This window comes from Lissotriton vulgaris, chromosome 3_1 (assembly GCF_964263255.1).
Source record: "Lissotriton vulgaris chromosome 3_1, aLisVul1.2, whole genome shotgun sequence".
Classification (NCBI taxonomy): Eukaryota; Metazoa; Chordata; class Amphibia; order Caudata; family Salamandridae; genus Lissotriton; species Lissotriton vulgaris.
In genome coordinates, this window is record NC_141689.1 from 1,095,013,417 (window position 1) to 1,095,025,687 (window position 12,271).

General features: G+C 47.8%; 1 protein-coding gene across 1 annotated transcript in view; it reads left to right on the top strand.

The window, feature by feature from the left end:
• Positions 1 to 9,341: 9,341 nt before the first annotated feature.
• The window catches only part of NPFFR2 (neuropeptide FF receptor 2), a 146,018-nt gene continuing 143,088 nt past the window's right edge, over positions 9,342 to 12,271 (top strand). Inside the window, exon 1 of the mRNA XM_086963635.1 lies at positions 9,342 to 9,666. Coding sequence (XP_086819761.1) covers positions 9,342 to 9,666 — 325 coding nt within the window. The remainder of the gene's footprint in view (positions 9,667 to 12,271) is intronic.

The following is a 12,271-nucleotide window of genomic DNA, read 5'->3' on the forward strand; positions in this document are numbered from 1 at the left end:
TCAGGAGAAGTGTGGACAGAAATAGGATCATAATGGTTTTGCCAAGTAATGCCATTAGAGCAATGTGTTGGTGGTAGGCTGTTATTTTGGTACATACAACACGTGGCTTCAGCATGATCTTCTAGGGTATTTCTCACTCTGCATTTTGTCCCTAGGGTTTTAGTATCACAAAAAATATATTGTGTGGTACCCAGGACAACTATCAGTGACATTATTGAAAACATACTTTTTTTAGTGGCATTTAATCTTATTCACAGTATACATTATTGCACCACAAATCAATTTACAATACTCTTCTTAGTTTCAGTTACATCTCAGTCACATTAGGCAGTATACATCCATGGGAAAGCACTTCCACACATTACATAAGCAATGTGGGAACACTTCAAAACATTATGGTGTGTTCCATCTTCACTGCCAATAATTCGTAAATATAAAAAAAGCATGAACATTACCCCCCACCCCCTTTCCCGTCCCGTCCCTTGGAGCAACATGTTTCATGACCGTGTGATCACCCGCAGTGCATTTTGTAACAGCTGCTAGAGCATTGGAATCCCCCGTTCTGGCCTAGTGTTTCTCTCGTCTCTCCGGGTAGTGTTTCCCTGCTCAGCCTGATGGGAACTCTGGTCTTGGTCCCCCTGGAGATCTATTATGAAAGAGGTCCACGCCATTCTGTCGTCATCTGCTTTTTCATCTTCTCACACATTTCATCGTAACTAACTCTGCCGTTGCCCACTCCTTCATGTCTCTTAGCCAATGTGTGTGCATCAGTGGTTGGTGTTGCATCCATCTTATAACTATGCGTCTTTTAGCTAATATCAATCCGAGATTTACACATTTTCCACTTAATGCCTTATTTTCGGGTTTGGGTAGTAGGCTTAGTGGAACCTGTCTGACCTCCCATGGTATAGTCCATCCTGCAGCCTCCCCCAAATGTATCAAAACACTGTCCTAGTAGGGCTGGATCCTGGGCCACTGCCAGATCATATGTATAAAGTCTGCACCCCCAGCAGTGCAGCTAGGACAGTTGTCAGTACAGTGTGGGTAGATTGCGTGAAGGGTGCACGGAGTTAAATACACCTGGTGAATGACATTGTAGTGAAGTAGTTTAAATCTTGCATTAGCATTGACCTTATGAACCCCTTCATGTACCTTTCTCCATTCAGCCTCCGTCAGAGGAGTATTCATGATCGTGTCCCATTTGTGTTGCAGTCCTAACGGCTCCTGTGAAATGTCCTCCCATAGTGCTCGGTAGAGGTGAGAGATGAGACGGCTCCCCTGTGCCATATATAACATTGTCGCTAGCATATTAGTGAAGGGGGCTCAGAGGGGAAATTCGGCCACAGTTCCCGGGCCACAGTTGAGATTTTTGTATATTGAAGGAACTGCCTTGCCTTCAGCTTGAACTCAGTTTGTGCATCTTCTTGCGTTATGAAGTGCCCCTCCCTTTAAAGGTCTCCCAGAAGTAGACAACCCCACCTCCTTTCAACGTCGAATCGACATGGAATCAGCAATCGCAGCGCAGGGTCGATTCTCCCACAAAGGCGTGTCCGGCGCGTATGGAGCATGCCTGACCACCCGTCTAACCGCACTCTCCCACATTTTTGCTACGTGGCGTATTATTTAAAGGTAGCCTTCAGGGACCGCTCCTCCCATCATCAGTAGCCCTGCAAGTGTATTCCTTCGGTATGTCCCAGCCAGCCAATTTTTTTTGCCATCGAGCCAGTGAACCGCAAACTGGAGTTGGGAGGCCATGTAATGAAGCTCTAACCTCAGAACCTCAAGCTCCACTGTCCCCCAAGTTCTCTGCACTGTCTGCTAACTCACTCGCCAATGTTTCCTGCCCCATAGAAGGTCTCCAAGCAGAACATCTAACATAATAAAATAGGATCGTGGAATCATGTAAAAGGAATGCTGCAGCGTATATAAGCTGTGCAATAGTATAATCATTTTAACCTCTTCTATGCTCATGACGAGCTCAGCTCGTCATGAGGCACAGTGCAGCTGCACTCATGACGAGCTGAGCTCTTCACAGCCGTTGGAACGTTTGCACGCGGGTATAATTACCACGCTGTGCTGAACATTCGAAAAACGGCTGTGGTTGTGGTTGTGACGAGCTCAGCTCGTCATGAGTGCAATTGCACTGTGCCTCATGACAAGCTGAGCTCGTCACAAGCACAGCAGCACCGCGCGTGCCCCCCCCCCCCACACAGGGGGGGAAAACACCCCACAGCGAAGGGGTTAATGATCGCTATTCGCCCCATTAGCGAAAGAAGCAAGTCCACTCAAATGCGAATGGAGTTCTTCAGACCCTCTACTACCCAATTGATATTACGTTTATGGTAGTTATCGGCGGAGCCCGCTAGATAGATCCCCAAGCATCTCGTCCCCTATTCCGTCCACGGTATAGCCAAGAGCGGTCTCAATTTCGGGGTGACCTTCGCCATCCTGCCCATTGGTAACAGTCTAGATTTTGCGGGGTTGACATGCAATCCTGAGATATTGCCAAACTTATGCATTTCGTCTACAATTAACAGGAACGAATGCTCTGGCCGTCTCAGTTAAACCAATGTGTCATCAGCATATAGCAATATCACATGATTAGTGTTTCCCAACAGTATACCCCAGGGATCCATAACTGTTCTCAGCCGTATAGCCATGGGTTCCATAGAAATGGCAAACAACAATGGTGATGGTCGGCATCCCTGCCGGGTGCCTCTCTTCAATGCTATAGATCTCAACCCTGTTCCAACCACCAATTCTCTGGCCATGGGGGCCGCATAAAGTAATTGACCCCTCTGCAGGTATTGCGCACCCACTCCCATCCGTCTCAAAACGTGCCACATATATGGCCATTCCACTGAATCGAATACATGTGTGATATATAGGGACGCAATCGCAGAGTCAGTTTCCAGCAAGCCAGTAGCATGCCACACATGCGCTAGCTGTCTTTTTATAGGTCGTGTTTTGCCCAGGTATGAACCCCGACTGATCGGGGTGAACCAAGCGCTTCATCAATGGAAGAAGACGCTCAGCCAGAATACCACTCAATATTTTCACGTCAATGTTCAGTAACGATATAGGTCTATAGTAAGTTGGTAAATCAGGGTCTTTATCCTTTTTAAGGATCATGACAACAAGTGCTTCACTCATGGTAGGTGGGGGCTTACCCCTGACAATGCCTCATTGTAGACCTACAGCAGTCTGTGCACCAAGAGGGTTCCAAAGCACTTGTAGAAACTGCGGGCAGGCCATCGGAGCCCAGACTTTTGGCTGCCTTGAGGCGGCCTATAGGACAGTTTAATTTCTCTTTAGTAATCGGGGTGCCCAGAGCATCCTGCTCTTTCCTGGTAAGCTGGGGGAGCCCCAGCACATCCAAGTAGCTTACCATTAACCTCAGTTATGGTTCAGGGCAGTTAGTGTACACTTGTCCCAAGTGGGTCGCCAAAGCCCCTGTGATAGCATGTTGTTTCTATACTAGGGCCCCGGTTTCGTCCCTCATCTGTAATATTTAAGTAACAGATGTTTCTTGTTTATCCAACCATGCCAAGAGCGTCCCAGTCCTATCACCATCCCTATAAAGTAATTGCCTACAAGTTGTGTGAAAAAAAAATTCTAACCTGTGGAGGTCCGCCATAAGTGCTTCCTTGGCCTCGGTCCACTCTTTCAATTTTTGTGGGGCTGTGCTAATCTCGGCTTCCATTTGTCCCAGTTACAGACTCAAGTTGAGCGATGTCCCTTTCCAACTCTGTTCGCACTCACAATGTGGTCTTTATACACATGCCTTGGATCACTACTTTCATGGCCTCCCACTCAATAGTGCGGCTCAAGGCTGAACCCCAATTTTTCTGGAAGTAGTTACCTAGCTGCGTGGATATAGTGGCAACAAAGGGTAGATCCGTGAGTGCATCGTTGGCAAGCCTCCAGAGTGGTATGTCGGATCTTACTCTTCTGGTCCCTAATTCCAATAGAAACAAGGCATGGTCCGAGAGGTATGTTATCCCTCCCACACTCCAACCCAAGTCTGAGGACAAGAACCAGTGATTCAACCTACTGGAATTCCATGTGGCCGGTGTATAGCATGAAAAGTGTCTCACTGCGGGTTGGCACTCCCTCCATATATCTCGCAATTGTCGCCCCTGTATCATCCCTTTTAACGCTGTGGTCATTTTTTCCTGAGTATGTAACTTTGGAGGGTCCCTATCTAGGGTGCTGTTTAGTACACAGTTCATGTCCCCAGCCATTAGTATTGGAGCTTCCAGATAGGGGGAGGCCATCTGAAGGAGATCACTGAAAAAGGAGGTGTTATCATCGTTTGGAGCATACACATTAATTATACATATGTCTGACCCGTCTAGTCTCCCGTATAAAATAACATATCTCCCTTCGGATCAATAACATGGTGTAGGTGCTGAAATGGAACCCCTGGTGCTATCCTCAAACATTTTATAGAATCTCCCCAGGCATGTGTTTCCTGGAGACATGCCACCGCCACCTTATATCTTTTCAAAAATAGACAAATATTTGCCTACGTTTCTCAAGAATGGCAATACCTTGCACGTTCCATGTAATGAATTTACTCATGCTGGTTGCCCCAACACACTTCGTTTGTTGCTCCATCGTACATAATTTAACTTTGCACATAAAATTGTGATCATTACCAACAAGTGATACAGCACAATATTTGCACTAATTTGAACTCTACAAAGGACGGTCTGGTTATGTTCAAACAGAACCACCCCAACTACCCCCTACCCCTGGGCAATATCACATTCCCCACCCTTGCCATGTTTAGCCTGGTGTAGATATGTAGGTGTCGCCCCATTCCCCCGCTGCAACTCCAGAACTTATAAACTTAAAGTGATATAAAATAAAAAGTCTTTGTTATCCTTCCCCTCCCACCCATCCCATTTGAAGTAAGTGGTTGGCTGGCTGTCGATGTGTACGGGCATGCCTCCAACTCCAGCAGCATGCACCAGCCTCTAGGGGGGGCTCGAGCCCCCGCCATCCGTTTCAAACCTGTGGTAAACTCTGTAATATACTAATGCCTCCTCCCCTGTCCTTAATAGTTCAGTCTTACCAATTATGCAGCGTACATATGTCGTGGGAGTCCGAGCAGTTCACATACTTCAACACAGTCCCCCTCAAGCATCTGTGTCTCCACTCACATTATTTCTTGATGGATGACCCGGTGACGATGGTCGTGAATCTGGCACTACGTCAGATGCCTGTAGCATACCATCAGAGCAGACCGGGATTCTGGTAGGGCTGTAGCTCTTAGTGGCGTTCTGTGACTGCCCTCTGCGCCAGCGTCCCCTTGACCTATTTCGGATTCAAGGCTTCTTTTGCGTTGTTGTGGAGGGAACCAGACAGGCCCCTGGTGAACCCCATGCGTCCAGCCAGTCCGTCGCTTCACCTGCTGAGAAAAAGAATAAGGTTTTGCCGCCACTCTCCATACGTAGTTTCGCCAGAAAGGAGAGACTGTATCCAAGGTTTAGATCTCTCAGATGGCGCTTCACGGCTAAAAAGGAATGCATTTGCTCCTGATCTCTCTCTATAGTCCGGGTAAATTAAAATTAGATGCCCCTCATACTGCAGCTGGCCTGTGTTGCATGACAGCTGCAGCAGTAAGTCTTTATCCCGAAAATTAAGAAAGCGAGCTATAATAGCTCTGGGAGGCACCCCCGGCTTTTTTTTTTGGGGGGGGGGGGGGGGGGGGGATCAGCGCACGGTGCGCTCTCTCCACTGTAAAGAAGTGTGAAGGTTTCTTGGGAGCTAATATTCCGATCAGCCATTCATCCAGGACTAGCTCTGTTGATGGGCCTTCTGCTTTCTCAGGGAATCCAATAAAGTAGAGATTGTTTTGTCACGACTGTCCTTGGGCATCTTTGGCCTGTGCATCCAGTGGTACCAGTTTCTGCTGCAAACTGATCACTGTTTCCTTGAGTGTGGGCCTCTCCGTTTGTAGCGTATCCACATTCTGCTCGGTGGTCGTTACTCGTTCTGTGACTTTCCACAGGTCGCAAAGAAGCAGATTCAAATCAATGGCCACTGAGTCAATCTTGGTACCAGTTCATCCTTTGTGGTGGGGATAGCTGATAGCACTTCCGCTATGTAGGGAGGCCAATCAGTGTTTTGCGCTGGTGGTTCAGGGTCTGTAGGTAGCATTGACATTGGGGCCCCTTGTTCCAATGGTAAAGGATGGGCATAGTTGGAGATTTTGTTGGTCTGGGCTGTTTAGTTTCCTTTATCTTTGTTGATGGGTAGCTGTGTGACAGCAGCGGGCAAGGACCCGAACAGCGTTTAACTTATGATGGCGTCAGTTGGCGATGACGTACCTTACTTGTATTAAGCCGGGCCGTTTGTATTACAACTAATTTGCAGTTCAGGTTGTTTCCTGAGGCTTGGGTATTGTTTCCGTCGCTGTTCACCGCTGGTGGAGAGGAGGTATCCATAACATATGCCCCGCACACTCTGAGGCCTTACGCTATAAGCTCATGCCGTGTATGGCCGACCACAGTACTCCCCCCTCTCGTAGCAGAGCCATCAGCGGTCCCAGTACTTTCATGTGCCCCAGTGCAGTGTCAGTATTTTCAGCAGCAGCTAGGCCCACTGTCCCAGCAGGGTCACTGCAGCAAAGTGCTTAGCAGAATGCGTCTCTGGTGGCAAACTGTAGCTGAGATATCCCTGCTTACTGGCTCACCTGGAGTGTATCCGGGGTCTCAGGCCGCGTAGAGTGTGCGTCCTAGCACAGGTCTCCGCTCAAGGTCCCTCGCGGCCAGGCCGGGTCTCTGCAGCACAGTCCCCCTCCAACTGCGTCTGAGTCCACAGGAAAAGTGCCACTCAGCAATCAGGCTGCCAGGCAAAAGCAGCACTTGCTCCCCGGACGTGTCAGTCGGGCGTTCACCAGTCTGCAACGCAGCGGCCAGGGGGGGCAATCCTCCCAGCAGGTGTAGCAGCCCGGACAGCTTATGTCTCCTTCGGCGCCGCCCGCCAGCAGGAGTCTTCCCGGGTCAACAGTAGCGGCTGGCGATCCACTTCAAGGTGCTCTACAGCGGGTCAGACAGACGATTTAGTTATGCTGGTTCCCGCAATGGATCCTTAACTTAGGCGCCGGGGTCCACAAGATGGGCGTCTGGCTCCAGCCGCCGCAGTCGGAAACTCTCCTCATCTCCCGGCACAGCAGGTCAGTTCTCTAGCGATGCACTCCCTGACAAAGAAAGGGGAGACTCTTATTTTACAGGCAGTAATGATATACTACATACTTTATATACATTTCATGAGTCTGTGACCATCACTGTGAAAATGAACAAACAACTTGTTGGGGCCTATTCATGAACTGCACTTTATCTTACAGTGAGTAGTAGTACAATAGTGCTATTCAGATACTATAAAATGCTATTCATAAACCTACATGTGGCGAGTTCCGCCTCCAGCAATCATATGCTTTCTCCACCCGGTTGTGGAGGTCTTCACACACTGAGGTATACGTTTTAGAAGTAACTGTGGAACAAACCTATGGGAGTGACTGGAGAATGCTAAATACTTACTTCTAAATTGGAGGTGCTTAGAGACAGGTGAGTAGGAGAGGCCCTGCTCTCAACAAACCATGTGCGTCCACCCCAAATGGCCTTTCGCTGTGCCTGGGGTTAACCCTAGAGCCTGGCCTGTGCTCTTGCCCTGCATCCATCACCTGTGGGTTGCCAACTTCTTCCACGCCTTGCCCTTGGCTTTTGACTAAGTGTGCCGAGGGATTGGTCAAAGGCCTGGCCCTGCACCCAAACCCCCACCCCCCACGGGCGTAAATCCCCCCACCATGCACAGCCTTCAGCCATACACAGCTTGGGGTTGCCTGCAGATGTCCAAACCCAATGTTGATGGCCCACACCTACAGTCGCGCAACCCCCCCCACTCAAAAACCCACCACGAATTTTCCATTTTCTTTTCTATTTTTTTTATGGTACAGTGGTACTCCACAGTACCGTTCTACAAGTGGCAAACTGCAAGCTTCACTTTTTTCTGCTTGCATGGTCCCGGTGGTATTTCTGTTGGACCTCACGAGGGGCCGCACTGTTTGCATTGAGTGGATGAGGACTAAATCTACTCCAAAGGCAAAGTGCCAGCATTACAGGTTTAGGACCTTTATTAGGACCTTTATTCATGTTGGATATTATACATTGGAACAAAGGTCCTGATGTTACATCAAAGGTGCCACTAGAAATGGCCAGGAAACCACTGATTACCATTGTCGTACAAATAAAACAAAGCAACAATTTGCAAAGATGTAAATGGTCCTCTTCTCTCTAGGCAAGGGGGAAACCATTGATTCAAAACGTATCCATTATGGTCAGGAAGAGGGATACCACGGATCCACCATTGATCCAAGATCTAGCCAGGTAGAGAAATATCACTCATCTGTAGCTGATCAGATATCTGATCCAGCAGGGCTTTTCCACGGATCCAGCATTGAGCCAATATTTGCTCAGGCAAGGAAACATCACTGACTCAAACTTGGTCCAATATCTGGCCAGGCAGGAGTAGACCACTGATCCACCATTATTGGAATATCCAGACTAGTACGAACATGGGGGCATATTATCAAGGGGGTTTATCTCCGCTTTTTTGGCTTTAAAAGCCAAGAAAGCGGAGATAAAATTATCTCCCTATTACCTAGCTGTCGCTAACACCAGTTAGCGACAGCTAGTAGGAGATAGCGACCATCTTGGGCCCCACTTTGCATGTCAGTGATATTTATCACTAATGACATGCAAAGTGGGCGTGCAAAGATGTTAGCGACTGGAAACAGTCGCTAACATCGCTATCTCCTATTACCAACTTTTGGAGATATTCGCGCTAATCGCGAATATCTCCAAAAGCTAAAACCTGCCCTGAGCAGTTCTTAGCCATGTTATCCAATGGGAGGTGGATAACATGGCTTAGAGCATTAGCTCGGTAATGCATGAATATCGCTGACTTTTCAGCGATATTCATGCATTGCGGACGATTTTTATCGCATTTGCAATAAACCTTGGTAATACCAAGGTTCATCTGCGATAAAAATCGCCGCAGCTCAGCGGTAAATTTTTGTCTCTAACCAAGCAATAGCAATAATTATCGCTATTGCTTGGTAATATGCCCCATGGTCCTCAATTGAATAAATGTGTGTGAACCTTTTATTGTTGTGTCTAGCAGAAGCTCGTTTGGATGTTGTTGTCCCAAAACAAGACATTAGAAAGAGAAAAAGTAAATGAGTTGTAATATAGAATGTTGATTCTGCATTATTCACTTGGGTATTTTCTAACATCCTGGTTCTTATCTATGTTTTATCTTTAGGGTACGAAATGGAAGCGTATTGGAATTCCAGTTCATCAGTGCCATGGCCCCCCAGTTTAACGTTTAATAGAAGTCATAATGCAAAAAATGAGGATGGGATATCCTATATCGATTTCTACCTGCATCAACCTTCTGTGGTGGCTGCCTTCATTATATCCTATCTCTTCATATTTGTGCTCTGTATGCTTGGAAATGGATTGGTGTGCTTCATTGTTCTGACCAGCAAGCACATGCGCACAGTTACCAACCTCTTCATCTTGAACCTTGCAATTAGCGACTTGCTGGTTGGAATTTTTTGTGTGCCAACAACACTGTTGGACAATATAATTGCAGGTATGTTGAAACCAGTTATTCCATTATATTAATACTTACTGAAAAATGTGTAACGCAAAAAAAACTGCAATTTTTGTAAGTATGCTACATTTAGTTGGTATTATTTGCTGTGACTTAGAAGGCAATTTTGCTAATAGCTAACAAAAACACATCTAGGGGGGTAATGAACTTTGCTCATGTAATTGGAAAGCATAGGTCAAGAACATTGGTATACCCATTGCATTTAATATTCAGTTGTGCAGTGACCTCCAGCACCATTCTTGGATGGCTCCTGTCATCTGCACTGCTTATCCATGCCATTGTCTCTCCTGGTGAGGTTGGTTTTCTGCTACATTGACCCACCTTTACTATATTTTAGGGAGGATGCCTCGGAATTGCATAGGAGTGTGGATGCCATTCAGAGGCATGGTCAGATTGGGAAGGTGGGCAGCTGGGCATTGGGCGATGGGCAGGTCCCTAAGTGGAGAAGTGTAGTGCAGCGGCCAGGACAGCTGACTTCAGAGCACAGGGTTCACGGTTTGATCCCCGGCACCGGAGGCAGTTCAGCTCAGTACCATGTGACTCTGGGCAATAGCTCACTTAATTTCCAGACGGCCCCCAGCACCTTGAGACCCATAAGGGTGAGTAGTTTGCGCTTTACAAATCTAGGGGCAGATTTACAAGCCCCTTGCGCCACGTTTAAGCCGCCTTGCGTGATGCAACAGCGGAGTAAACGTGGTGCATCCCTGTGAGGTATTTACAACGTGACGCATCTAGGGAGATGCATCACGTTATAAAGCCCAGCGCCACAATGGGGGCGTTCCCACGCAGGGTGGGTGTTTTGGCGCCTGTGCGCCTCACAAAAGTGCCTGCGTGAAATCTACAAGATTTCACGCAGGCACTTCCGCAACGATGCTACGTCAATTCCTTACGCCTGCTTGAAGCAGGCGTAAGGACTGACGCAGCATGTTAAGAATTGGGCGGCCCTGAGAGTTGCGTCACGCTTGCGACGCGACTCCAGCGATGCGCCGCCCTTACGTCACGAGATGCGTCACGCATCTGCCTACCCTTGCGCCACGGCGCGCCGCATTGTAAATGCGGCGCATCTGCCATGACGCAAGGGTAGTTTTGCGTGACGCATTTGTTCTGGCGCATCTCTGTTGATATGCAGAGATGCGCCAGAACTCGTAAATATGCCCCCTAGATTTTTTTAATGTGGGCAGTGTTTTTTAGGGCCTCTGCTTCATTTCTCCGGTACCAGGCCATCACACTCAACCTATGGTGGGCGAGGGAGGAAGTGAGTCTGAAAATCAACCTAACTTGGACCAATTGTTGCTCTGGCCGTTGCACCATTTTCATCTTACCTGCCCCTGGGACTGGCCCGACCCAGAAGCAGTGCCTATCCCCTGACACCTCCTTCTCCTCTGGGTCATCTCAATCAGGCCATGGTGAGTGGTGGGGAGGGCGGTAGTGTGCCTGGGCCTTGTTAGAGGGCCAGGTGATTTTGTCGCCATTGCCCATCTACACATCTACCCTCCCTGGACCAGCACCAGCTGGGTGCTTTTCCCTGACACCTCCCCTGAGAGGCTAGCACCCTGAGTTTTGGTGGACCGGAAAAGGGCTGTAGAGAAGCAGCCTCGACCTTGCTGGGGTGCAGGTGTTGCCACCCTGGCCCCAATATCTTTAGAACTAACCGAAAGGGGGTGTATTTGCATAGGCCTAGCTTGGAAGCCACCTTGTCCACAGTAAACAGTAGGGAGGATGTGGCTTTAGGGCCAATGCTGCCGACTTTGGAACTGGGGTACTAGGTTTGGGCCCCGCCCTCAGCTGAACATCCAGTGATTCTTTAATTTCCCAAGGCCTCTGGTAAAGCATAATTTGGTCTTGTGTATTGTAACTGGTGCTCATATAAATCTCTCTAATACCCTTAGGCCGAGTTCACTCTATATAATACTGTAAAAAAAGGATATTTGTTCATGTTTCAAGATTCTGCAAAGGCCCACGTGATAATTAAAGAGGCCTCTGTATAGAAACACCCATATTCTTGTTTAACATGGCTTTTCTGACTTTATTTAACTATTAGTCATACATTATTAAGGCGGCTTTAGAACATATTGTAAACTACTTTCACCTTATGTTTACTGTTTAAAATGTGTACTGATCAGAGGATAAAATACCGGCTTTGGGTGATTTTAGAGAAATGGGCAACTGGCAAACCTAAACAGAACATGTGCTGTGTCCCTTGGACCATTTTATTTCACCTCACCTGCCTGGCCAAAATGCAGTGCTTCTAGTTTTCATCAATGTCACTGGTTCTGTAGGCTTTGACATGCTTAAGATACAAAACATTTCTCTACAAAAATGAGTCCAAAGAATCCAAATAGTGCATCATGAAACTGCATGATCCGGGAATGTGGGTCCACTTTTTTTGAAGTGTGGGCCTCTTTTTCGGGAGGTGCCCGGGCCTCATTGTGATGCCAATCCAACCATGTCCCGAGGTCAACACTGATGCTGTGCATGCGTTCCATTAATAGAGACTGTGGAGGCCTGGACCGAGGCAAACTGTGCTCACTAAGAACGGCACAGAATTCCTACGGGAACAACTTGAAATGTGTTCACGGCTAAC